The following is a 26,611-nucleotide window of genomic DNA, read 5'->3' on the forward strand; positions in this document are numbered from 1 at the left end:
GACTGAACAACAACAACTGGTCCCTTTAATCTTGCTCAGGTGGTTTCGTTACTCTTTCTCCTTTGATTAGTAACTGTTCTGCCCTTTGGAACTCAGAGAAGGTCATGGAGGCTGGAGTCTTGCCTACAAGGAATGACAGACAAAAAGGCCTCCAGGCCCAGGATCCCACAAGGCCTTGCTCAGCACCACTTGTTCTAAAGTCCATGGTACCAAACCTAGATTTAGTATCTCTGTCAAATTGCAGTTTTAACCTCCCCTAGAAATGTAATGTTAATGGACCAGTCTGGAATTTTCTGGTTAAGCACCAGTAAATTAAGCTGTCACAGGGTCCCTCTCCATCAACTCCCCCACCCCCAGCTGCAGAAGGGGCGATCTGCATGATAAAACCCTTCCCAGTTCCTTTCTCCTCCCTCTTCCCAGTAGGGGAATCCTTTTTTTCTTTTATTACTACCATCTTTTCTTTTGTTAATACTTTCTTGCTCCACCCTATGAAAAACCTTCCATTTTGTACAACCCTATCCAGCATTCTTCTGGTTGCTAAATGGGGTGCTGCCCAATTCATGCATAGTTGAATAAAGACAATTAAATCTTCAAATTTACTCAGTTGAATTTTTTTTTTTTTTTTAATGTTAATATACTCAGACTCTCTTCACAACTTGACCTTTGCCTTGAGGACACAGATGTGTCTTGTTGCAAAGACCTGGAACAGAAGTTTGGAGCCGCAGTATATTCATGAGAAATCAGACCAGCAGGTGGTTTAGGTTAGCAAGGTGCTTACTCACTGGGACATCTACAGACAAGGCCTGAATTTTTCCACAAGAAATATTCTGGATACAAGTAACGCATCAATGGGCTTGAACTTCTATACGTTTGCAATGATCTAAACCTCTTTAAACATAGAAGTGGGATATCAAATGATTAAATATAAAGCCCCCGCTCCCCGTGTAGCCAAGAGTAATCATTCAGTAAGTGGTGTCTTGGCTCTTAACTCAGTAACTTCAACTTCAAGGAAGTCCTCTGTGCTCCCTAGACTCCAAATAGATGATCTACATTACTCAATTCTATCTACCCCTTTCTTCATGTCTCCTACCCAATCAGCCTAGCAAACTCGCCAATTCATTCCCACACACTGGCCGCCCTGCCCCGGAGACTTGCAACCTGCTAGCCTACCGGGCTAGGCCCACTGCGGAGGGCGGGGTAATACCTCCAGCTAGGGCCCACGGCGCGCAGCCTTGTGGGAGTTGTAGTTCTCGCAACTTACAGTCCCCGGACAGGCGTCACCACGGGACTCGTTTTCCCGTGCTCCTTTGCGTGGGTCCACTTGGGGCAAGTCCCTGGGTAGGTGAGAAAGTGGCTGGCAGCTTGCTTATAAAGAAGTGGGGTTCAGCGGTCTTTGTTAATGGAGCCACTGCCACGGAGGAAGTCAGGGCGTGTGTCTGTCCCGCCAAGAGTGCTGGAGGCCGAACCTGAAATATAAGTTTAATGTTCCCTAGAGGACGAAAGATCAGGAGCTGAGCTCCCGGCTCCCGGTATCCCCGCCCAGTCTGCTGCAGGAGCGGCCAACCCCGACCCGGGTTAAAACTCCCGGGAAGTCTTCGCTGCGCCCAATCTGGGTCCCCTTCAAAGCTGGGAGTCGTAGCCGTCGCAGCCTGGGCGGCTGGATGTGTGCACCCTCCGGTTCCTGGGAACTTAGGGGAGGCTGCTGAGCCCCGTCGCGCGCGGGGGACTTGTATTCGCTTTCTGCACTCTCACCCCGAAGGGCAGCCGAGGGGTTTCCACCATGATCTCCCGGGTCTTCAAGCTGCGCATGTGGGCCCCCGTGGGCGTCCTGACCTCGCTAACCTACTGCCTCCACCAGCGGCGGGTGGCCCTGGCCGAGCCTGGGGGGGCGGACCAGCAGAATCCTGTCGACCGAAGCCTGTTGGAGTTGAAAATGGTGCAAGTCGTGTTTCGACACGGGGCGCGGAGCCCTCTCAAGCCGCTCCCTCAGGAGAACCAGGTGAGAGAGACCGGCACGGTTGGGGAGCGAGAACTGTGTGGCCAGCTAGTGGCGGGCCAGGGTCTTTGCCCCAACGCACACCAACTTTGGAATTTAACTCTCACTGAGCGGGAATTCGGACTGGGTCCTGACGAAGGGAAAACAGTGTGAACAAAGGTGCTTATCATGTACCCCCAACCGCCCCCCCCACCCCAGCCCCCTCGGACACCCGGATTGTGGGACAGCCCGGAAACTTCCCATGGCTGTGATGTAGCCCAGCTAGTAGTAGTGTGCTTCCCTAGGTGCGTATAAATTGCCTAGGGATCTTGTTAAAATGCGGATTCAGTAGATGTGGGAGCCTGAAACTGTATTTCTAGTGAATATTTGTGGGAACTTGAGTACAAGGGTGTAATGTAGTTCTGTGTGACCATTTTAATGGTTGTCAAAGAGTTGCAGGGACCTTTGTGACAGGAACCAACCTGATTAGGATCACAGTGGATAAAAGGTTAATAATGCCTTTGGGAAGGGACCTCCCTGGTGGCTCAATGGTGGCTCCTGCCAATGCAGGAGACAGGGATTCAATTCCCTGGGTGGGAAAGAGCCGGGCAGAAGGAAATGGCAACCCACTCCAGTATTCTTGCCTGGAAAATCCCATTGACAGAGGAGCCTGGCAGGCTATAGTCCATGGGATTGTAAAAGAGTTGGAGTGACTTAGCGACTAAACAACAAAACCAACACCACTTTTGGGAACAGATTTTACCTCAACTTTCTCTCCGGGTTTGCTGGAGACCATTTGAGATCCTGAGGATTTTTTGGGCAACAAGTGCTGTATCTTGGGGCTCTCCTTTTTCATTCTGGGATCCTAAACTTACTGTAGAAGGGATCTGAGGCAGGAAAAAACAAAATTAATTGACCAGTCTTAAAATCCACCTGGTTTTGCTCAGGATAATTATGAATAAAGAACAAATAGCTGGTTTTGAAGATGATTATCCTTTCTGGGTTTGATTCTTGGGAAGACCCAGTAAAGATCTCTGGCCTTTCATAGCAGGCAGGCCTGTGATTAAAGAATTGTCTTCCTAATGAAGATAAATAGGCAACCTGGAATTCCCAGGCATCCAGGTGGCAAACTTGCCTGTGGGGTGCTTTTGCATTGTTGGTTCTCCAGGTTGATGTTGGAGCAGGTTCAGCAGGATGTCCAAATTGATATTAGGCATACTCATGACAGTTGCTTTTAAGAAGTCCTCAGGGTTCTACAACTCACGGTGTACAACTGAAAACCCAGTTTTTAAAGCTAGCCACACGTGAAATCAAACCTCAAAGCATTTCCCACATAATAAGTCTTTGTAGGCACTTAAATTCCGTTATCAAGTTTCTAGTTAGCCTTTCTAGATGGCTATTCCACATTCTATCTGGAACCTGAACTTCACTCCTTTCCTTCTCTTTCTTTCCTTATTTGAATATTTGGATCTTTTCTCAGTCTCTTACTTTGCCTTTTTATATTAGGTCACTAAATTTTCCTTCTAGTTTTGTACATAGCCCATCTCTTATGTACTCCCCTTTCTTCTCCATTTATTCTTGGTATAGAATTGTTCAGTCGCTCAGTTGTGTCCAGCTCTTTGCGACCCCTTGGACTGCAGCATGCGAGGCTTCCCTGTCCTTCACTATCTCCTAGAGCTTGCTCAGACTCATGTCCATTGAGTCGGTGATGCCATCCAACCTTCTTATCCTCTGTCATCCCCTTCTCCTCTTGCTTTCAAACTTTCCCAACATCAGTGCCTTTTCTAATGAGTTGGCTCTTTGCATCAGGTGGCCAAAGTATTGGAGCTTCAGTATGAGTCCTTCCAATGAATATTCAGGATTGATTTCCTTTAGGATTGACTGGTTTGATCTCCTTGCAGTCCAAGGTACTCTGCAGAGTCTTCTCCAACACTACAGTTGAAAAGCATCAGTTCTCTGGTACTCAACCTTCTTTATGGTCCAACTCTCACATTCATACACGACTATTGGGAAAACCCATAGCTTTGACTAGATGGACCTTTGTGGCAAAGTAATGTCTCTGCTTTTTAATATGCTATCTAGCTAGGTTGGGCAGAGAAGGCAATGGCAACCCACTCCAGTATTCTTGCCTGCAGAATCCCAGGGACAGGGGAGCCTGGTGAGCTGCTGTCTAAGGGGTCGCACAGAGTCGGACACGACTGAAGTGACTTAGCAGCAGCAGCAGCTAGGTTGGTCATAGCTTTTCTTCCGAGGAGGAAGCGTCTTTTGATTTCATGGCTGCAGTTACCATCTGCATTGATTTTGGAGCCCAAGAATAAAAGTCTGAATGTGTAGGCCTGGACCTCTTTCAGACAGTATATGTGTTCCCTTAAGTAACCGGAAAAAGATTTAGAATCTTTTAGGGCTTTCTCCTGAGCCAGTGGGTGTGTGATGGGTATCTCTGCCCTTATGTTGGAAGGGGCAGTGGTAGCTAAGGTAGAATGCCGGCTTCATTCATCTTCTGTTTTTGTAGCCACAAAATATGGTGCATTTGAATCCTTGGTCTCATTTTGCAATTGGCACCCCACTCCAGTACTCTTGCCTGGAAGATCTCATGGACGGAGGAGCCTGGTGGGCTCCAGTCCATGGGGTCACTAAGAGTCGGGCATGACTGAGCGACTTCACTTTTACTTTTCACTTTCATGCATTGGAGAAGGAAATGGCAACCCACTCCAGTGTTCTTGCCTGGAGAATCCCAGGGATGGGGGAGCCTGGTGGGCTGCCATCTGTGGGGTTGCACAGAGTCAGACACAACTGAAGCGACTTAGCAGCAGCAGCAGCAGCAAGGCACATTACCACTCAGGCCTGTTCACATTTTCAGATTTTATGTAGATGCACTGAACGCCTTTAGTTATTATGTATAAAGCATAAAAGCAAGGGATATAACCAACCTTTGTTCAACTTAGGCTATGAGTGGGTGTCATCAGCCTCCTGTGACTTGTTTCTGGCTATCAGGATTTTTTTTCCAAGCTCCAGTTTGATAGAGGTCGTTAATGGGATTTTCTAGTCTTCCTGGTTCTGCTATTAATTAGAGTCAGGAAGGACTATTTAACAGCTGTTCTAAAACTAAAATTGCCTTTGGTAAATGTTTCCAGACTTCTGACTGGTTTATAGATAAACACATGACAAATCAATGCATTCATTATCTCACAAATCCTTAGAAAATATCATTGTTTAAAACTAGATGTTTTATTGAGCTTTTTTTTAAATGATTGAATGACTGATGAATTAACCTGTCTTCCTAAAAGTATTGTATCTGTGCTCTGGAAATAAAACTCTGGAACTTGATTGGTCATTTTTTCTGATTGTTAGATTAGATCCAAGTATGCTTTCCAAAGATAAATTTGACCCTACTTTTGGAATTTTGTCAGCTTCTCTCTGTTTCATGGCAAGATAGGCCCCAACCCAGGAAGACTCCAGTTTTTAGAAAATAAAGTCCAATGCGTTCAAACTCCACAGTTCATGAAGACATTGCTGCTAAGTCGCTTCAGTCATGTCCGACTCTGTGCGACCCCATAGACGGCAGCCTACCAGGCTCCTCCGTCCCTGGGATTCTCCAGGCAAGAACGCTGGAGTGGGTTGCCATTTCCTTCTCCAATGCATGAAAGTGAAAAGTGAAAGTGAAGTCACTGAGTCATGTCTGACTCTTCTTGACCCCATGGACTGCAGCCTACCAGGCTCCTGCGTCCATGGGAGTTTCCAGGCAAGAGTACTGGAGTGGGTTGATATTGCCTTCTCCATATGAAGACATTAGAGTCCATGTTTATTCTATAGTGTAAATGAGCCGGGAAGAATAATGTCAGGTGGGCTGGGAAGGATGATGTCAGTATCATTGTAGATTAACACTTATTCAAAGCTCAGCTAAGATAAGTGGTTTTCAGGAAGCATTACATAAAGGATGTGCCAGTCAGTCCGTTAATTCCTGTGCAGTGGTGGTTCTTAACCTTGGTGGGACATTGGATTCAACTGGGGAACTTTAAAAAATACTGAAGCCTAGGTCTCTCTCCCAGAGATTCTGATTTAATTGACTCAGCATCCAGTCATGATAAAAGCTTCTCTGGTGAAGCTTTATAATTATCTAGACTGAGTAGCATTAAAAAAACTGAGGCCCCATCCCTGGGAGATTTGGATGTGATTAACCCATGTGGGGCTCAGGCATCAGTAACTTTAAAAAACTTTTCCAGCTACAGTAGTGTGGAGTGTGCAAGCTTTCAAATCATTAGTTTATTCTGAAAACTACACCTGGAAGTTTTTGTTTACTTTTATGTAGATTTTTTTTTTCCTTTTACCTGGAATGTAACATATTGATCCCTGTATAGTATTGTCTTAATGGAAATGTGCTTTGGTGAGATGCTATCATTCTGTGTCGAGGGAACAATAAGAAACAATCCCACAAAACTCATTGCTGTGACTACTGAAAAGATGTTCATTATATTAACTCTATCCTCTTTATGAGGACCCTTGGGAGGAATTTGTCTGTTCACTTGAGAAATGGTGTGCTTCTCCTGAACAGTTGGCTTGCTTTTATCTTTAAGCTTGTCTAGCTGATCAGGTTTCTCCTTTTACATAAAAGCCAAAAAGCTTAGTGCTGAATCTTTTGGCCCACCTACAGTAAGTATATAGATCTTCACAGCATGTATTAATATTTTTTGAGAAACTTTATTGCTTTATCCATTTTTTTGGTTACTTTTTTTTGTCTTTCTTTTCGACTTTGAATTGGTTATCTTGGGAATTCCCTGTTGGTCCAGAGGTTAGGATTCCATGCTTTTACCACTGAGGGCACAGGTTCAGTCCCTGGTCAGGGAACTAAGATCCCACAAGCTTCGTGGTGCAGCCAAAAAATAAATAAATAAATTGGTTACCTTGCTATATTTTAGGTATTGCTACCACGTACTTCAAGTTAGTTCTTGAAAATGGAGTATAAATAAATAAAATTATAAAGCTACTCTTTGCTACTGACTCTGGACTGAAAAACAGGAACAAGAACGACAGTATGTATGTGGGATGGACACTGTGTGGAACTGATGTATCATCCATTCTTGAGTCTGAAAATGGGTATTTTAGTCTTGATGTGACCTAGCCCTCAGGAGTCATCTCCTAGGAGAACCAGAGGTCCTCTCTTGGTGGGTACACCCAACCGGAGAAGACTTTTTAGTGTGGCTGAGCAGGCCTTATGGACCTGGTGTCAGGACCTGTGCTCAGACACTGGGCTTACATGGGTGGATAATTCAGTCTCAGCTATAAAAAAGAAAAGAGTTTACAGTGTGATGAAGAAGAGAGACAAAACGGACTCCAGTTATGGGAATATGCTGGGAATGCTGGAAACTCAGAGGAGATATCTCAAACTTAAATTGTACAAAACTGAACTCAGTTTGTTAACTATTCTTCTGTCTTGGCCTCAGTTTTAGTCAAGAAGTACCTCCATCACCCCTTACCACCTCATGCACCCAGACTCCAAATCAAAGTAATTTTTTTCTTTATTCTTTCTTGTTCACCTACCAATATAGCCTCCAAAAAAAAAAAAAAGGAAAAAAAGCTTTTATCTACTTACTTGCCAGGATTGACGCAATGTCTTGAATTCTGTTCTGTTGAATTCCCTTCTGTTCTGACTGCCTTAGATGAGCCCTTAGGCGCTCACTGGCTCTAGTACAGACATCTTGAAATTGGCTTTTTCTGTGTTGAGTCTTTCCAATTCAGTTGTGATCTATCTGATAGCCTTCAAACCATTCTGTAGAGCCTGTGGGCTAAAGGGATGCTGAGTGACTGGGGCTCTGAGTTCCCATTCCTGCTTCAGCTAGAGAAACTCCAGGCGTTTTTATGGCTGAGTAATATTCCATTGTATAAATGTACCACAACTCCTTTATCCATTCATCTGTTGATGGACATCAAGGTTGTTTACATGTCCTGGCTGTTGTAAATATTGCTGCTCTTTACAATGGCTATTGTAAATATTGAGGTACATGTATCTTTTAGAATTGTGGTTTTCTCAGGGTATATGCCGACTAGTGGGATTGCTAGGTCACATGGTAGATTTATTCCTGGTTTTTTAAGGAATCTCCGTACTGTTTTCTATAATGGCTGTATCAGTTTACATTCCCACCAGCAGTACAGGAGGGTTCTCTTTTCTCCACATCCTCCCCAGCATTTACCGTTTGTAGATTTTTTTTTTGATGATGGCCATTCTGACTGGTATGAAGTGGTACTTCACTGTAGTTTTTATTTGCATTTCTCTAATAATGAGCAATGTTGAGCATCTTTTCATGTATTAGTAATAAGGTTTTATGAAGCTCCCCTGGTGGCTCAGTAGTTCCAATGCAGGAAAGATGGGTTCAATCCTTGGGTCAGGAAGATCCCCTGGAGAAGAAAATGACAACCCACTATAGTATTCTTGCCTAGGAAATCCCATGGACAGAAGAGCCTGACAGGCTATAGTCCATGGGGTTGCAAAAGAGTCGGACACGACAGAGCGACTACAAACAACAACAATAAGGATTTATACTCTAATAATAATATAAAAGAAGGACCAGTGGAAGTGACATTTTTTTTCTAGCCAGTGATCCACAGGGTTTGGGGTGGAAATGGTGGAGCAATGGGAAGAGTCAGGTTTGAGTTCTAGGGATTAGAATTGGGGTAGCCTTGAGAGTCATAATAAGTTGGGAAGAGGAGCTGGCATATGGAATTAGAAGGAAAGACTTGTTTTTAAAATTGAGTCATCACATCCAACTCAATGAGTGTAAGAATTTTATGGGCTGTTGCAACTAGGAGGCCTATAGCTACTTGTTATGTTTTGAAAACCAATACAGCTGGGGCAGGAGCCAGATTACGGGGAGTAAAGGAAGATGGTAAAAAGTGAAGGTTTCTTAGAGGGCAGCTACTTGTTTGAGAAATTGGATGAAAGGAAGAGATATATGTAGTAGTTCAAGGGGCATTAAATAGAGTCTTTAACGAGGGGCCACAAAACCCTGCAGGTTGATTCCTTAAACATTCTTACAAGTATATGGTCACTGAGATTGGATTATATTCATTCATTTGTTCATTCATTCATTCACCAAGTATTAGGTGCCAGGCCCTCTGACCACCTCTCCCCTTTACTTCAGTCTGGGCTTGGTGCCAATAGACCCTCAGCAGTGAGGACTAGTGTGGCAATCACAGGACTTGGGCTGAGGACACCTGGAATAATAAATTGCAATCATTTCTTCCCTTAATTGGAGCTGGAGTGGAAGTTTCTTTCCTTCTTCCCATCCTTGGGAAGGTTGCTTGTCTACCATCAGTGTGATTCTAGCTATGTGCTGCCAGATGTTAACGCTCTTAAGTTTCCAGAACCTTTTTAAGCAATGTGTTGTTTTTTTGTGCTCACAGCAGGTAGAGTGGAAGCCCCAGCTATTAGAGGTCCCACCCCAAACTCAGCTTGAATACACAGTCACCAATCTTGCTGGTGGCCCGAAACCACACTCTCCTTTCGACTCTCAGTATCATGAGACCACGCTGAAGGTGAGCGATGCTTTCCTGCTCCCTGAAGCGCCTTGCAGAGCTGTGATGGTCTGCCCTGGGCTGAGGTTCTTTAGCAGGCTGTGAGATTTCTTCATTCTTCTCTCCCCTCCCACGCCTCAGGGGGGCATGTTTGCTGGACAGCTGACCAAGGTGGGCATGGAGCAGATGTTTGCCCTCGGGGAGAGGCTGAGGAAGAACTACGTGGAGGACATCCCCTTTCTTTCGCCAACCTTCAACCCACTGGAGGTCTTGTGAGTCACTTGAGAAAGGAATATAGCACCCAGTGTCAGGTCTTGAGTGTGAGAAAACCTGTCCTAACCCTCTGTGTGGTTCCCACTCTCATCCGAGGTAGTCTAGGTGGGAGATGTGAGGGTGATGTGGCTGCAGCCTGTCGCCCCATTGATCGCCAGGGTTGATTTGGCTCATCTGGCTGGCTAGGCTGGTGTCCCCTTCCTCTCTCACTGCTCTGCGTGTATCCCTCCTGATGCTGCGTGCTTGGTCGAAGAGGACGACCTTCCCTGAGAGAGGAGAATCGTTCTTCGGTCAAGGGTATACAAGAAGCTGCATTCCCTTGCTAGAACCTCCTAGGCATTCTGGGGACAGTTACCCTAATATGATAGGATTCGGAGAACAAGTGGTCCCTGGAGTTCATGTTCACTGGCCCTCAGGTCCCTTGGGCAGCCATCCCACAGAGAGAGAAAGGGTATTTCCTGGCCCTGTAGCTCCCTTTTGGGGCTTCCCTGGTGGCTCAGATGGTAAAGAATCTGCCTGCCGTGCAGGAGACCCAGGTTCCATCCCTGGGTTGGGAAGATCCCCTGGAAAAGGGAATGGATACCCAGTCCAGTATTCTTGCCTGGAGAATTCTATGGACAGAGGAGCCTGGCAAGCTATAGTCCATGGGGTCGCAAAGAATCAGGCACCACTGAGTGACTAACGCTGTAGCAGCTGCCTTTGTGTAGTTTAGAAAGCCTGTGAGTGCTCTGTGGAGTAAGGTAGTGTGCACATGTAAATCTTCCTTCTATGAGTTTCTCTATGTTTTTGTTTTGTTTCCAGCATCCGTTCCACTAACATCTATCGGAACCTGGAGTCTACCCGCTGTTTGCTGGCTGGACTTTTCCAGCATCAAAAAGAAGGTTCGAGTTCAGGGTCTACAAGTCAGCCCCCGTCCCTGAGGTGCCTTTTCGTCTTGCTTCCAAAGCCCTGCTTTCTCTCTCTTGATGTCTGTCCCACCTGGGTCTCTCTCCTCCTGCTCCTGGGGCCTCTGGTGTACCAGCTGTGCGGCGGGCCCCTCCCTGTCTGGCCTGCCGCTGCATCTGCCAGCCTGACCTCACCCCTACACCAACATGTCAGCTGCTCCGACGCACCCCTGGCTCCTGGCTTTTTCTCTCAAGTGTCTACACAAGCTGCATAAGGTAGCTGCAGCCAGAGTTTTTCAAACAATACTTGGGGCTTTTTGTTTAGTTGAGACACTGCTGGAAAGGAAAGACACTAAAAGGAACTCTTCACTGGGACCCGGGCCTGCTGCCACGGCCCTGGTCTTGGTGATAATCCACAGCATAACCCAGGTGGTAACAGTGTCCCATATGGCCTTTCCCAGTTAAGGAAAGGTTAACTTGAGTTTGGGTTTTGACATATTCAGTCAGTGAATGATCACATTAGTGGGTTCTGCAACTTTCCACCCTCGAGGACTACGTTTATTATTTTCCCTGTATTTGAGGGCTTTTGACCATCAGGTGAAGCTGCATTTTGTCATTTGTAATAGATTGAAATTTACACTTAATTACTGGTCTGAGTTTCAGATCATCATGACCTTGCCAATATTAAAATACTCAAATGATGCCATAAGGCAAAGTTCTTGTTACGTTATTTAGCTTCTTGAGCAGTATCTCAAATCGAGGTAAAATTTCCATCAGGCTTTTAAAAAATGTGTAAGGTACAGAACCTCCAGACCAAAGGAGACTGGCCTTGCCCCTAGCTGATTTGGGTATGGCTGCTAATTCTGGCTGACATTGGCTGAACACAAACAGCCTGAGTAACAGAGCACACAGGGTGGCCTGCTCCTTACCTTTTGGGAGCCCCTGAGCTTAGGAATAGTCTATGGTGCATGGCCTTCTGAAAACTGTTCACTTGCCCAGCTTCTGAAAGGCAAATGTCCTGTCCCCAGAACCATAAGTGATGTAGAAAGGGTGTTTTTTGGTAGCAGCCTGGTCTACAGGCGGGCCTCAGACTCAGGCTGCCCCAGGTTTCTTGCGAGGAAGGAAGTGGCATCATCACCAACTGCTGGTGTGGCCGCCTGGTAGCCTCTCCCTGCGCTGGACTCAGACAGCCTCACACTCCAACTTGACTTGTGTCCTGACTACTTCCTTGCCTTGGCCAGTATCATGGGATTTGGATAGACCAAAGAACCCCACAAGGTGCTAACATTGGTGGGAGTGGTTCAACTTTGGGATATTGTTTCAAGAGTAAAATCCTAGTGAAGTCCAAGAAGGTTTTGAGGAAGCTCCAGAGAATCAGGCTGGTAGGGAAGGGCTGGAGGGTGTTGTTCTGTATCATTTGGTCATTCATTCCTTCAACACATATCTGAGTGCCAGCTCAAATATACCTTATTTATCATAAACTGAAGGTCTGTTATCCAGACAGTCATGGCAGGTACCAGGTAGGAATTACCATGTGTTAATTAGAGGCTTAAATCATAGTTACTATTATTCTCACATTTAAAGGACTTGCTATACATCAAACATGGTTCTAAGCTTTGCAGATACTGACTTAATTCTTGTGATGACCCTGTGAAGTAGGTAGCATCCCTGTTTTACAGATAAGAGAACTAAGGCAGAGGATAATGGACTGTCTGAGGTACGCAAAGCTAGTAAATGGAGGAGCTGGGATTCAAATTCTGGCAGTCTGGTTTCCCAGTCCATACTTTTCACTCTTGTGCCATCTTGCTTCTCAGAAGACTTGGGTATCTGGAGAGGGCCTCTGATCATGAGGTCTGTTTTACAATGTGTCCTGCAGAACTCCAGGATTCTTCAGAGGGGTCAGGAACTACAGAAAAGGAGTGGAATGGGGCATGCAAGTACACCGTGCTTCAGACCCCTACCTTGAAGCCCTCAACCCCTTTTATTACCTTATTTCATAGTGGGAGAAAAAAGCTCCCACTGCTTTAGAAACAGTTGGAAATTGCCGATACTAGTCTTACCCCTTCAATTTACATGTGAGCCCCAAAGAAGAGAAGTGACTTCCCAGAGTCATCCTGCTGGTTGGTTGTAGATTCAGGGCTAAACTCATGACACAGTCTGATTTCCTCCTCCTGTCCAGACCAGCCAAGTGTGTGACTTCTGGTATTCTGCTCAAGTCACGGTAGGCTGCTCTTTAATCCTGAGGTTTTGACTATCAGCAATTTGTTTGGGAATGGTAGGTCTTTGGGGTTTGGATTCACCTGAGGGCTTCCCAGGTGGCTCTAAAGAATGTGCCTGCCAATGCAGGAGACGCAAGAGACGTAGGTTTGATACCTGGGTTCGGAAGATCACCTGGAGTAGGAAATGGCAACATACTCAGTATTCATGCCTGGAAAATTCCATGGGCTGAGGGCTTGGTGGGCTATAGTCCATGGGGCTGCAAAGAGTTGGATACAACCGAGTGACTGACCACATAATATAGCAATCATTCCACAGATTGACCTCAGTGAATTCCATAAAGCTCCTCTGCCATCAGAGAAGAAGAGGCTTGAGCTGTGTAGAACAGGACGCTGGTGCAGAGCAAAGCATGGAAAGGTGTTAAAGCACCTCCCTTGGGCATTGACAGGAGACAAGGGTACCTGTCAACTCTGAGCAGGAGCAAGCTGCTGCGAGGTGTGTAAGAAACACTGTTTATAGTCTAATCTTTGGTTCCTGCTAGTGCGTCTAGAAGCCTGGCTTTTCTTTTGGGCAAGGCCATGGGGTCTCAGAGGATTTGTGACCCTGTGGGCGCCTTTCTCAGATTGTTTCATAAGTCACCATACTGGTGTATGCATGCATGCTAAGTTGCTTCAGTCGTGTCCGACTCTTTGTGACCGTATGAACTGTAACCCGCCAGGGTCCTCTGTCTATGGGATTTTCCAGGCAAGAATACTGGAGTGGGTTGCCATGCCCTCCTCCAGGGGATCTTCCCAACCCAGAGATTGAACCTGCGTCTTACTTCTCCTGCATTGGCAGGAAGGTTCTTTACCATAAGTGCCACCTGGAAAGCCCATATTGGCCTATAGGATTGGACTTTGCAAAGCAAGAAAATCACTTTGTTCTGCTAAAGTAAGGGATGGCCCATTTGTTAGAATCTCCAAGTGCTGGTAGTATTTTGAGGCAGGCATTTTTTTTGGACTGCATCATAGATGTGCCTGGAGTAGGAAATAGCTACCCACTCCAGTATTGTTGCCTAGAAGATCCCGTGGACAGAGGAGCCTGGCAGGCTACAGTACGTAGGGTGGCAAAGGGTCACGACTGAGCATGGATGTGCCAGTCTGGTCAGGTCTGTGCCTTCTCCAGGATATAGGTAGCCCAGCAGGAGAGGTTGTGCTCGACAGAACTGGGCTGCTGTGTGCTTTCTCAGACCCCAGGGGAGCTCCTGTTGGCAAAGCCAGGGCATATTGAAGGCATTCACTGTCCTTAAGGAGTAACCTGGATGATGGCCGGCCTCTGGGAGCAGCTCCATCTGTGTATACAAAGAGAAGAAGAAGGGGATGGAGCTGCTGGGAAGAACAAGCTGAAGCCTCTTCCCACCTGTGCTTCCCACCTTCCTTCCAGGACCCATCGTCATCCACACTGACGAAGCAAGCTCGGAAGTCTTGTACCCCAACTACCAATACTGCTGGAACCTGCGGAAAAGAACCAGGTAACTGCCTCTGATTCTTGTTCCTCAGGGTGGGGGTATAGGCAGCATTGTACCACCTCTGCCAGCAGACTGGCTGTGCCAGTGGATAATGGATGCGAGAGATGGCATTACTTGGGTCTGACATCAGATATCTAGGACGGGAGGCAGCTGTTGCTCACAGGACAGGCTCATGGTGAAGGTACAGGACATCAGGGAGACCCACACGCCGGGCTGAGAGATGGTGTATACAGCCATGCGTGGGGCTTCACCATTTACCAAGCGTTGTCCTTTGTCTTCAGTCCTGGGCTCTCAGATGGGATAACTGAAGAAACTTATGGAAAAGATGAGTAAGCCAGTCATTAACTGCAAATCTAGATGGGCACGCCAAAGAAGACACAGATTCCCCTTCTCTTACCAACGTGCTGCTGTGTAGGATAGATGGGTTTGGAGCTGATGGCACTATTCAGGTTTCAGGTATTTTGGGATTGCACTTACAATATGTAGAGTGTGTTCCCCAGAAGAAGTAGACGTGTTTTCAAGCAGACCTGGCCATGCTTGCATTGTTTTGGGTATAATAGAAGGGAATGCTAGAATGGGATTTGGAAAATCCATTATTCTAGCCCTAGTATGTATTAAGTCAGTTGGCCTAGTAGAGTTTCAGCTCAGTTCAGTCACTCAGTCGTGTCCAACTCTTTGCGACCCCATGAACCGCAGCACGCCAGGCCTCCCTGTCCATCACCAATTCCCGGAGTTCACCCAAACCCATGTCCATTGAGTCGGTGATACTAACCATCTCATCCTCTGTCATCCCCTTCTCCTCCTGCCCTCAATCTTTCCCAGCATCAGAGTCTTTTCAAATGAGTCAGCTCTTCGCATCAGGTGTCCAAAGTATTGGAGTTTCAACTTCAGCATCAGTCCTACCAATGAACACCCAGAACTGATCTCCTTTAGGATGGGCTGGTTGGCTCTCCTTGCAGTCCAAGGGACTCTCAAGAGTCTTCTCCAACACCACAGTTCAAAAGCATCAATTCTTTGGTGCTCAGTTTTCTTTATAGTCCAACTCTTATATCCATACATGACCACTGGAAAAACCATAGCCTTGACTAGATGGACCTTTGTTGACAAAGTAATGTCTCTGCTTTTCAATATGCTGTCTAGGTTGGTCATAACTTTCCTTCCAAGGAGTAAGTGTCTTTTAATTTCATGGCTGCAATCACCATCTGCAGTGATTTTGGATTTTGTAGAGTTTACCTATCTTTAAAATAACAATTATACTAGCTAACCCCAATGAGTTGTTGAAAGTTAAATAAGATCCTAAATGATGAATGAGATATACTTTGTAAACTTAATAACCATACAGTATAAAGAAATATAAGGAATAACTTTTTAATTTTTTCTGCAGAGGCCGGAGGCAGGCTGCTTCTTTGCAGCCAGGAATCTCAGAGGATTTGAAGAAAGTGAAGGAAGGGATGGGCATTGCCAGTAGTGATGAAGTGGACTTCCTCGTCCTGCTGGACAACATGGCTGCTGAGCAGGTGGGCTGGCTGTCCTCGGGCTCTGGGAGGATGGGGGGAGCCTGGGTAAGGCTTGGTGGGCTGGCTCCTGAGTTAGAAGCGGGTGGAGGCCTCCTGGCTTGGAGGCAGCTGTGAAAGAACTTGCTGGCAGAATGGACCTGGGAACTGGGGGGTAGGGTGGACTCCTCACCAGATTAGGAGTGTAGACATTTTAACTCTTGACCAGAGTTCCTTGAAGCATATTCACTAGAATACCCATGATGCAAGTGTGTATAATGTGGGCAGGCAGGGCTGGGGTGGGTGGTGAGTAGGGAGGGATTGTAGTCTAAAAAGTTTGGAATGCCTCTTTATTGTATCACTTTTTGGAGAGTCTATATGCACGTCAGCCTATTAGAGAACCCGAGAGCACTGTGGTAAAGAAAACTGGTTAATCTTTAATTCTGTTTTTCTCAAGCTTGTTTAGCCCTAGAATCTTTTTTTTTTCCTAATAAATACTGAAGGCCACACAATGGGAAATGCTGCTCCAGATTCAGAAGTCAGACACCCAAAGGCTGTGCAGCCTGGATCCTCCTTCCTTCTCTTGTGAAGATGACAGTGTGCCTTGAAGGCAGAAATGTACCTTATGCTTATGTGTAAAATAGGTTTAAGGCTATAAAAAAAAAGAGTTGATAAAGTATTTATACGGCATACTTTTTAGAAATCATTTTGGGGATGATTAAGGCCGAGTAAAAATTTATGAATTCCTTGCCTTGTATTTTATTTATTTATTTATTTAGCTTAAAAGAACACAAATTTTTTTTACTCTGGAGTAGATGAGCATCAGAAAGAGAGGAAAAAACTATTTTTCTCTGGGCCTTCAGATCTGGAGGAATAGCTTCCGACAGGCCTTGGGGACATAGAGTTTTGAGCCAGTCTTTTTCTGAGAGAAGACAATCCCCTTGGACTCCATGGAAGCGGATCCGCCGCCAGGCTCATTGGATGAGTGTTTCTTTCTAAAACTGTACCCATGGCCCTTTCAGGTGCACAACCTCCCGAGCTGCCCCACGCTGAAGAGGTTTGCATGGATAATTGAGCAGAGAGCTGTGGACACAGCCTTATACGTCCTGCAGTGGGAAGACAGGTGATGGGGGGCCCTCTTCAGCTGCCGGCATACAGTCACACTTGGTCAGGTCTCCCAGAGTGTGGGGAAGGGGACTCGTCAGGCCGGCTCACACCTGTCAGCTGGCGTCTCTGTGTGCAGAGGCTGAACTCACCCCCTTCTGCTGGCCTTCTCAATAGAGTTGGCCCTGGGTCCTTCCATTTCTGGAGCGGGGACTGGTGACGTAGTGTTTTCATTCACTGTTACGCAAAACTGGGAGCTGCCACTTGACCAAGTTTCTCTCTCTCTTTTTAAAGTATTTATTTTATTTTTATATATTTATTTGGCCACACAAGGTCTTAGTGGCAGCATGTGGGATCTAGTTCCCTGACCAGGGATCAAACCTGGGCCCCCTGCATAAGGGAGCATGGACTCTTAGCCACTGGACCAGCAGGAAAGTCCCTTGATTGAGTTTCTCTTAATCACCGACTTTTTCCTTTGCTTTAAGTTTCACAACATTGGGGTACCAGGGATTGCTGAAGGAAGAATAATTATTGCTCATTTTATTCATCACATTATAGATCATTTTACAGATCATTTTCCTGTTCTTGCCATGAGGTTGGCATCATTATCCCTGATAAGTCCAAGTCCTGGCTTTAGAGATGGAGAAACTGGGCCCGAGAGATGTGGGCCACCTTGCCTAGGCTCAGCTAGCAAGAGGTGGAGGCAGGATTTGAACCCAGATCTTCTGACCACCAATCCTGTGTTTTTTTCTGTTTTACTGGTATTTAGGGCTCTCTTTTAGAAGGCCTATTCCCTGACTATCAGAATGGAGGATATCTCTCTTCCTGAATATAAAAAAACACCTTTTAATGGTTGGTTCAGAGCATTCAGCTTGTACTCAGAATAGGTGACTTGGTAAGAGAGGGGAGTATCGAGGGGAAGTCCTGAGGAACAGAAGTGGGAGGAAAAAACCGCTAACATTTCAAGAATTTGCTTAATCTTGCATAAGAGTAGGAACCTCTGCCTGCTTTTCTCCCACTCAATCAGTGCATCCATTTTGCACTTGCCTCAGGCTTCTGGAAGGTTCCAGCCACACCCTCTCAGCTCGCTGCCACTCCTGTGACCGACCACCTTCCCTCATCTTTTCCTGAAGTGGCCCCACTGTTCCTAAATCGTCGCTCACTGCCTTCCCCTCCACCAGCGCATACTTACATATATTTTTTTGGCCGTGCAGGGTGCCCGCTGCTGTGTGCTCAGGCTTTCTCTAGTTGCCTCAGGGGCTACTCTCTAGTTGTGGTGCATGGGCTTCTCACTGCTGTGGCTTCTCTTGTTGCAGAGCACGGGCTCCAGGTGCACGGGCTTTAGTAATTGCCACCAGGGCTCAGTAGTTGTGACAAACAGGCTTAGCTGCTGTGTGGCATGTGGAATCTTCCTGGACTAGGTATTCGACTCATGTCCCCTGCCTTGGCAGGTGGATTCTTGTCCACTGTGCCACCAGAGAAGTCCATACACACATATTTAATAAATATATTAGGCTTTGCAGACCGTGCATTATCTGTTGTGTCTATTCATCTCAGCCCGTGTAGCATGAAAGCAGCCATAGATGATACACAAACAAATGGGCACAACTGTGTTCCAATGGAACTATTTACAAAAATGAGCGGCTGAGTTGGAATTGGCCCACAGCTATTGTTTGCTTTCTCCTGCATTTTAAATAAGATCTGAGTCCAATCCACTTTCTTTTCCATTAGCCCTGGTTTCTTAAAACTGATGTTTCTTCAGGAACAAATGGTTCTAGTTTCACAATGCCATCCAACTTGCCTTGGCCTCCACGAATTCTTGGAAAGTATATGCTGCTTATAGTATTGGCTGTCTGCTGCTGCTGCTGCTAAGTCGCTTCAATCGTGTCTGACTCTGTGCGACCCCATGGATGGCAGCCCACTAGGCTCCTCTGTCCCTGGGATTCTCCAGGCAAGAACACTGGAGTGGGCTGCCATTACCTTCTCCAATGCATGAAAGTGAAAGTTGAAAGTGACATTTCTCAGTTGTGCACGACTCCCAGCAACCCCATGGACTGCAGCCCGCAAGGCTTCTCCGTCCATGGGATTTTCCAGGCAAGAGTACTGGAGTGGGGTGCCATTGCCTTCTCTGATTGGTTGCCCACTCCTCAGCTATTGTTTCAACTTTGCTTGATTTGTAAAAGTGGCCAGTCACCATGAATAAGGATTGGTCTAAGCCAGACATGGCAACTCTTTTTGTCAGTGATTGGGTTCTGGGAATTCTGGGAAAGATTTTTCTTCTCTTGGATAAAAAGTGAGAGTCACCCAAACCAAGCCTTTCTGCTGCTTACTAGCCCCCATGTTCCTGCTTTGTTTGTTACTTCTCAAATATGCTTTGAGTTGAGGTAACCACCTGTGATCATGAGGGGACCATCCTGAGAATGAAAGTGGTGGAGCCACAGTGCCAAGCCAAGAGCACTAGTGCTGAACTTGTTAAATCAAATAAATTAAGAAAAGTCCTTATGGTCTCAATGCCCAAGAAGGGGAGCTGGCACATAGGAAGTGTAGTTTAGGCCATTTCCCTTCAGATGGCTCTTCTAAGGGCCTTCTGGCATTCCTGGAATTCATTACACCCTGTCCTTCCCAGTTTGGGCCTAGTTCTCTATTGTTTATCCTGGTTGCCATCCCCTCAGCCCTCCCGTCTCAGCCATGTTCATACCAGGTCTGTGCCCTGCTGCTGTTTACAGTCTTGGTGCGCAGAGAGCCCTCGGACTTGAGGCGGTGCTGTTTCCGCCCTTACTGCCTGTCTCTGTCCTCCTTGCATCCCTTGTCTTTTCTCAGCTCTCTGACTGGGCTCATAAGGTTCCAGGGGGCAGAAGCAGCCTGCATCCCTTGTGTGCCCAGTGCCCACTGGGTACTTCAGTACCATTTACTCACCACAGGGAGGGCCTTCAGATGGCAGTTGGCCCATTCCTCCACATCCTGGAGAGCAACCTGCTGAAAGTCGTGGACCCTGCCACTCCGCCCAGCAAGACCAGGTACTTGGCCGAGCAGCTTGGCTTGGTGTGACTGAGGAGGGTGGTGGCGGTGGGGCTCTGGCTACAGGGAGGGGACCCAGGTTCTAGGAGGGTGAGAACCAGGCCGTCGGTAACTGAAAGTAGATGTTCGAGGCCATGTGTCCCAGAATCATTCACGACATTTCTACCTTTCTTCCTGACACATCTGTCCTACCATGTTTCGAAATTTTCATTTTAGTAGAAAAGAACCCTAAATTAATTTTTCCATTTTTTAAAACGAATTAAACATGCATCCAATGGAATAAGTAATTAGGACATCACAACTCCGGGAGGATGGACAGGGAGGCCTGGTGTGTTGCAGTCCATGGGTCGCAAAGAGTCAGACACAACTGAGTGACTGAACTGAACTGAACTGATTTGGTATTAAAATAGCCCCAAACAATGATAGTTGCTTAATAGATTGTTTAAACACCTTCACTGAGTATATTGGAAGATAGGAATTGTACTGAGCATTTAAAAATGTTGGAAGTGGCTTGTGAACCTCCATAGGCACTTTTGGGGTGCCTGGAACTCCAGGTTAGGGACCATGGATTTGGAATGTGTGTCCAAGACACTTGGTAAACAAAGTGTGGTCTGCAAATAAACAGCTTCACCATCACCTGAGATTGTTTGATTTTCCACCGCAGCCTGACCCACTGAATCAGAGTCTGCCTTTTAACAAGACTCCCAGGTGGTTTCTAAGCCCCCTGATATTGGAGAAAACACTTTGAGACCCCATGGACTGTATCCCACCAGGTTCCTCTGTCCATGGAATTCTCCAGGCAAGAATACTAGAGTGAGTAGCCATTCCCTTCTCCAGAGGAAACTTCCCAACCCAGGGATCTAACCTGGTTCTCCTGCATTGCAGGCAGATTTTTCACTGTTTGAGTCACCAGGGAAGCCCATCTACGCCAAAGGAGTTTTTTGTATTTTTTCCCCTCACATTTATTTATTTGGTTGTGCTGGGTCTTCATTGCAGCACGCAGGCTCCAATAGTTGTGGCACATAAGCTTAGTTGCTCCACAGCATGTGAGATCTTAGTTCCTGGACCAGGGATCGAACCCATGTCCCCTGCACTGCAAGGTGGATTCTTAACCACTGGACTACCAGGAAAGTCCCTCAAAGGAGATTTATACCAGGCTCAACTGATTTCTAGATGTCACCTGGTTTCCTCACTCAAAGGAGGCAGGCGATATCCTGGCCTCCAGAGTCCTGCGGTGAAGAACTATGGAGAACTGTTCTCTGCTTACAGGAAGCTGTACCTCTATGCAGCTCATGATGTGACCCTCATGCCTCTCTTAATGACCCTGGGAATTTTTGACCACAAATGGCCCCCATTTGCTGTGGACCTGACCATGGAACTCTACCAGCACCGGGAGTCTAAGGAGTGGTTTGTGCAGCTCTATTACCGAGGGAAGGTAAGACCCCTGGGGTATAGTTGGGAGGCGGCTGGGCCACTCGGCCCACCTGGTTTAGCACCAAGTCACCTGCTTGGGCCCAGGGAGTCTCCACTGGTACACGAGCTCTCTGGATCCTCTCATGGCTGTGGCCCAGGGATAAGGCAGAACTGGGTCTGTAGTGGCAGGCTGGGGCTGGAACCATGTCCCAGTTCTGCCACAGAACCCTTCTAACAACAGGACCACCCTTCTCTTCTCCTGAGGGTCTCTCCCAGGATGTAACTCCTGACTGTGAGGCCTGTTTTGAAAATTAATGATGAAGTCTTTGGGAGGTGATGTGTAGTATCAGCACCTCTGGTTCCTTGGCCACTTCAGCAGGTTGCTGTCCAGGGCAGAGGCTGAACACTCCCTAAGGTTAGACCTTCAGCCTTCCCAGGGGTATAACATCAATGTGTCTTCCAGTCAGTTCAACCAACAGTTATTGAGTGACTTTCATGAGCAGGGCATAGTGCTTTTAATCTGGAAGCTGACTGATTAATGGGGGCTTCTTGGCTGTTACACGTGTACGTACACATCTGATTGGGTCAAAGCCTTTCAGAACTCTGGACACAGCTGAAAACAGTCAGACAGGGTCCCCAGTGCCCCTGCTGAGTTACGTCTCTTCCACAGGAGCAAGTGCCAAAAGGTTGCCCTGATGGGCTCTGTCCACTGGACAAGTTCTTGAACACCATATCAGTTTATACCTTAAACCCAGAAAAATACCACATGCTCTGCTCTGAAGCACAGATGATGGGACTTGGAAATGGAGAGTGATTGATTTGTACAAGTAAGATGTCTGGATTTTTAAAATAAAACGCCTTTACACAATGCCTCCTGCTGTTTGGTTTGGGGAAGGCAGGAACAAGGGTTAATGGACTTTAACATAAGGTAAGGGTATTTCTTTCCTATAGGTGTATTAAGGTCTCTTTTTGAAAGGAAAAGGGTATAATGTTGAGACCAAAAGGATATACCCTATTTTGTGGCTTGATTTCCATGGCAGCTGCCTGTGACATGAGGCTTCCCTAGTGGCTCAGATGATAAAGAATCTGCCTGCAATGTGGAAGACCCGGGTTCCATCCCTGGTTTGGGAAGATCCCCTGGAGAAGGGCATGGCTACCCACTCCAGTATTCTTGCCTGGTGAATTCCATGGGCAGAGGAGCCTAGTGGACTATAGTCCATGGGGTTGCAAAAGTCGAACATGACTGAGCAACTAACACTTTCCTTTTCTTGCCTGTGACATAAGCTATAGAATCGCGTGTGGTTTTGGACCTCAATTCTTTGCCTATCTTCATTTTACACACATATATTGAACACCTACTAAGTAGTGGTCGTTATAGGGGTGAAAGGTTTCTTCCCTCAAGTTTTTTCAGTCCAGTAGGAGAGGCAGATAAAGTATATCAGTGATGACGATACAGTATGGTTCATCCTGTGATAAGGTACCTCGAGGGCTATTTGGATTCAGAGAAGACACCCTCAGCCCTGATTGGCAGGGGCTGGGGGGAGCAGTTAAAGGTTTTTTGGTGGGTTTTGCCCTGATCTGAATAGAGAAAAATGAGTGAGTAGTAGTTAACCAGTTAAGTAAGGAGAAAAGAGTGTCATGTAAAAGGTCAGCTAACCAGGTAAGCAAGGGGGAAAGGGTGTCGTGTGAAAGGTCAGGGCGCGTAGCTGGGCAGTGAGATGGAGCCCTGTGCAGCAGGGAGGTCACTGGCTTCTGGTGGCTGTAGCTCCAGAAGCATGGGTGAGGTCTCTGCATGGTGGGTCAGGACCACTCTTAGCATATGTGCTCCACCTTGACCTGGGCCTCCAAAGTTACCTGATGGTCCCCTATTTCCTTTTCAATTTTCTCATTCTTCCCCAGAATCTATCTCAAACTTTCTCTAATCTCAAACCATCAATCCCTTTACTTCTCAGAGAAAACAGCAAGCACAAGAACCTCTCTGCTTCCCACTGTCTATATGGTGATGACTCCCAGATCTCCTTCTCTAGTTCGGGTTTTTTCTTCCAAGCTTCAGACTCTCATGCCCACTTGGAGGTCTCATAGACACAGAATTTCCCCTCTCTCCTTCTAGACCTGCCCTCCCCACAAGCCTGCCTTATTTGAATGGAAGACACCTCCACCATCCACTCAGTTACTAAACCAGAAATCTATCCTTATCTCCTTCCTGTCACATTTTTCTATGTCTGATCTGTTAAGTTCTATCAATCCCACCTGTTTATGAATTAAATACATTAATATTTTCTTATCCTCATCCTTCAATATCCCTTCACCCTACTGATTGCTATATTTAATTCACTAAGAAAGTAAAAGCAATCAGAAGAGAACTTCCATCTCCATCACCCCTCCCCAACCTGCTAACCCAGCTGCATTGGTACCTACAAGGCCCTCCTTCCTGTTACTAAGAATGAACCATTCCTACTCCTATCGAAGGCCAACCCTCCAGCTTTGCTTTGAACCCTGTAATTATTTCTTTCCTGTATTGTTAATTTTCTCTTCCTACCAGTTATTCCCATTAGCTTACAAACATGACATAAAATCTGCTGTCTTGAAAAATGTTTCCCACATCTTTGAAATACTGTGCTATTTTTTTCTCCCCTTTATAACAAAACTTTTCAAAAGAGTTGTTTATACCCTGATTCTTCCCTTCCCCTTCTCTTTTGAACCAACTGTGATTTGGCATTCACCCCTACCATTCCATGGAAACAGCTTTGTTAAAATCATCAGTGACCTCTGAGTACTAAATCAGTAGCCAGTTTTCAGTCTTCTTACTCAACTTCTCATTAGCACTCTTGGAGTAGTTTCTTCATTTGGCTTCTATGACAAATGGTTTTCCTCACTTCTTAACTTCTCAGTTTTCTCTGAATCTACCTTTTAAAAATCTCTAAATGTTGGAGTTGGTTGGGCCAAGAACTTTGGAGTTACCCTTAACATCTGTCTTTTTCTTATGTCCTATATCTAATCCATCAGTAAATGCTATTGCGCCTTATCCAGAATTGACTGCTTCTCAAGACTACCATTGCTGCTGTTTCAGCAGCACCACTCACCAGGACTGTTGCCAAGTCTCCTGTTTCTGTGCTTTCTCTCTCTGCTAATTTATTCCCAACACAGGTGTGGCTTTTAAAATACGAGTCAGATCATGTCAGTCTTCTGCTCAGAATTCTTCCCAGGCTTCCCGTCTCAACAAAAGAGCCAGTCATAATGGTGGTCAAGGCCTTTATGTAACTCCCTTTCCTCCCTGTCTCTTCTCACTGGACTCCAGCCATACTGTTCTTGTCTCCCAAGAAGTCCCAAGGCATGTCCTCACCTCAGGCTCTTTGTACTCATTCTTCCCCTCTCTGGAAAGTTCTCCTAGGCATGGACATTTTTAGCTCCCTCTCTTCATTCAGATCTCAGCTCACTGTCATCTCTAGGAGACCCTTCCATATTGTCCTATATGAGACATTTCAGATCCACCCCTTTACCTACAACCCAATTACATTGTCTCCTAGTGTGATGGGCTGAATTATGTCCACTTAAAATTCATATTTCGAAGTCCTAACCCCCAGTACCTCAAATGTGACTGTATTGGAGTAGAGCCTTTAAAGAGGTAATTAAGGTAAAAAGAGGTGATATGGATGGACCCTAATCCAATGTGGCTGGATAAGGAAGAGAGCGTTAGGACTCTGACACAGAAGGAAGGCCATGCGAAGACACAGGGAGAGGATGGACATCTATAAGACAAGCAGAGAGACCTAAGAAACCAGCCCTGCTGACACCATGATCGTGAACTTCCAGAACGGTCAGGAAGTGCGTTTCTACTGTGTAAGTCACCTGGTCTGTAGTATTTTGCTCTGGTAGCCCAAGTAAACCAATCCACCTTGTCCTCTTTTCCACTGTGGTTTTTCTCAGTGCTTGATATTACACATTTGTGTATTTATTTGTCTCTCTGACAAGAACGTGAGCTCTGTGAAGGCGGACTTCATCTTGTTCACCCGTGTGTGCCCAGCGCTGAGAACAGTGCCTGGCGCGCACTAGTAGTCAGTCACTCATTGGTAGAGTGAGTGAGCACATCCCCTCTGCCTCTGCTCTCCTGGGCTCACACTTATCCGCCCAGGTCACCCAGCGCCTTTCTAGTGGGTCATCTCCTTTGAGATGTGGCCCCTGCTTGCCCCTCCAGCCTCATCCTTCATGCCCCCTCACGCATCCCCAGACTGAACTGTTTCAAGAAAAGTAAGCCTTGCCCTCTGGCCCTTGTGACACACTCTTCCCTTCCCTGACCCCCGACACACCCTCTCTCGCCCAACTATCCCTCTCATTTTCTTTTTTTTTTAAGGAGAGGGAGAGACTTTTTTTTTTAAAAAAGAAGTTGGCTCACACAGTCGTGGGGACCAGCAAGTCTTTAGGAAGGGGACTCAGGTAAGAGCTGGTATTGCCATCTTGATGGCTGGAAACTCAGGCAGAATTTCTGTGTTGCTGTCTTGAGAATTCCTTCTTCCTTTTCTTGTACTTTTTTTTTTTTTTTTTTTTGGCCACACGTCACCGAATGTAGTAGTTCCAGGACCAGGGATTGAACCCACGGTCCCTGCATTGGAAGTGTGGAGTCTTAACCACTGAACCACCTGTGAAGTCCCTATCCCTTGCATCTGGATACCTCCTGTGTTTCTGTCTGTCTGTCAGTAGGGGGCACCTGTCTTGTGCTTTGCTATGTTCTTAGAGCCAAGTACAGGACGTGGCACAAGGTGGACTTCAGCCAAGATTCACTGACTGGGTTCCGATGGCTCCCCCTATCCTTGTTTCTGCTTTGCAGTAAGGGGGCTTCTGTGCACTCTTCCCCACTCACCACCAGGGGGAAGCATGGAGTAAGGGAAACAGGGCTTCTGCTGGGTTCACATTCTGATGCTAACAGTTGTTTCTTTGTGACCCTTGGACAGGTGTCTGAGCCTGCTTTTCCTCTCATGTAAAATGGAGATAATTATTAACTATTATCAACTTATTAACTAATTAGGGTTGTTGTGAGAACTGAGTAAACGTAAGAGCCTTCAAATGCTCCTTTTTGCCCCACTGGGCTCAGCACTAACAGTTTCCTCAACTAGCCAGGCGCTTTGCACTGCTCTTTCCAGCTGCCCTCTCTGCAGGCGTGCTTCCCTCCGCCTGCCCTTAGCAAGGAGAGCACGCCTATGCGTGCAGGAGAGCCCTGGCC

At 46.4% G+C, this 26,611-nt stretch overlaps 1 protein-coding gene across 1 annotated transcript; it reads left to right on the forward strand.

The window, feature by feature from the left end:
* The first annotated feature begins 1,307 nt into the window (after window positions 1-1,307).
* On the forward strand, window positions 1,308-22,261 carry ACP6 (acid phosphatase 6, lysophosphatidic). The gene is made up of 10 exons (XM_006051134.4): window positions 1,308-1,999; window positions 9,374-9,505; window positions 9,626-9,756; window positions 10,559-10,638; window positions 14,281-14,368; window positions 15,750-15,882; window positions 16,881-16,981; window positions 19,884-19,979; window positions 21,250-21,415; window positions 22,064-22,261. Exons 1-10 carry the CDS (start codon window positions 1,781-1,783, stop codon window positions 22,205-22,207), a joined length of 1,290 nt encoding a protein of 429 aa, XP_006051196.2. The 5' UTR covers window positions 1,308-1,780; the 3' UTR covers window positions 22,208-22,261.
* The last annotated feature ends 4,350 nt before the right edge of the window (window positions 22,262-26,611 follow it).

The sequence above is a fragment of the Bubalus bubalis genome, chromosome 6, assembly GCF_019923935.1.
Source record: "Bubalus bubalis isolate 160015118507 breed Murrah chromosome 6, NDDB_SH_1, whole genome shotgun sequence".
NCBI classification, from domain to species: Eukaryota; Metazoa; Chordata; class Mammalia; order Artiodactyla; family Bovidae; genus Bubalus; species Bubalus bubalis.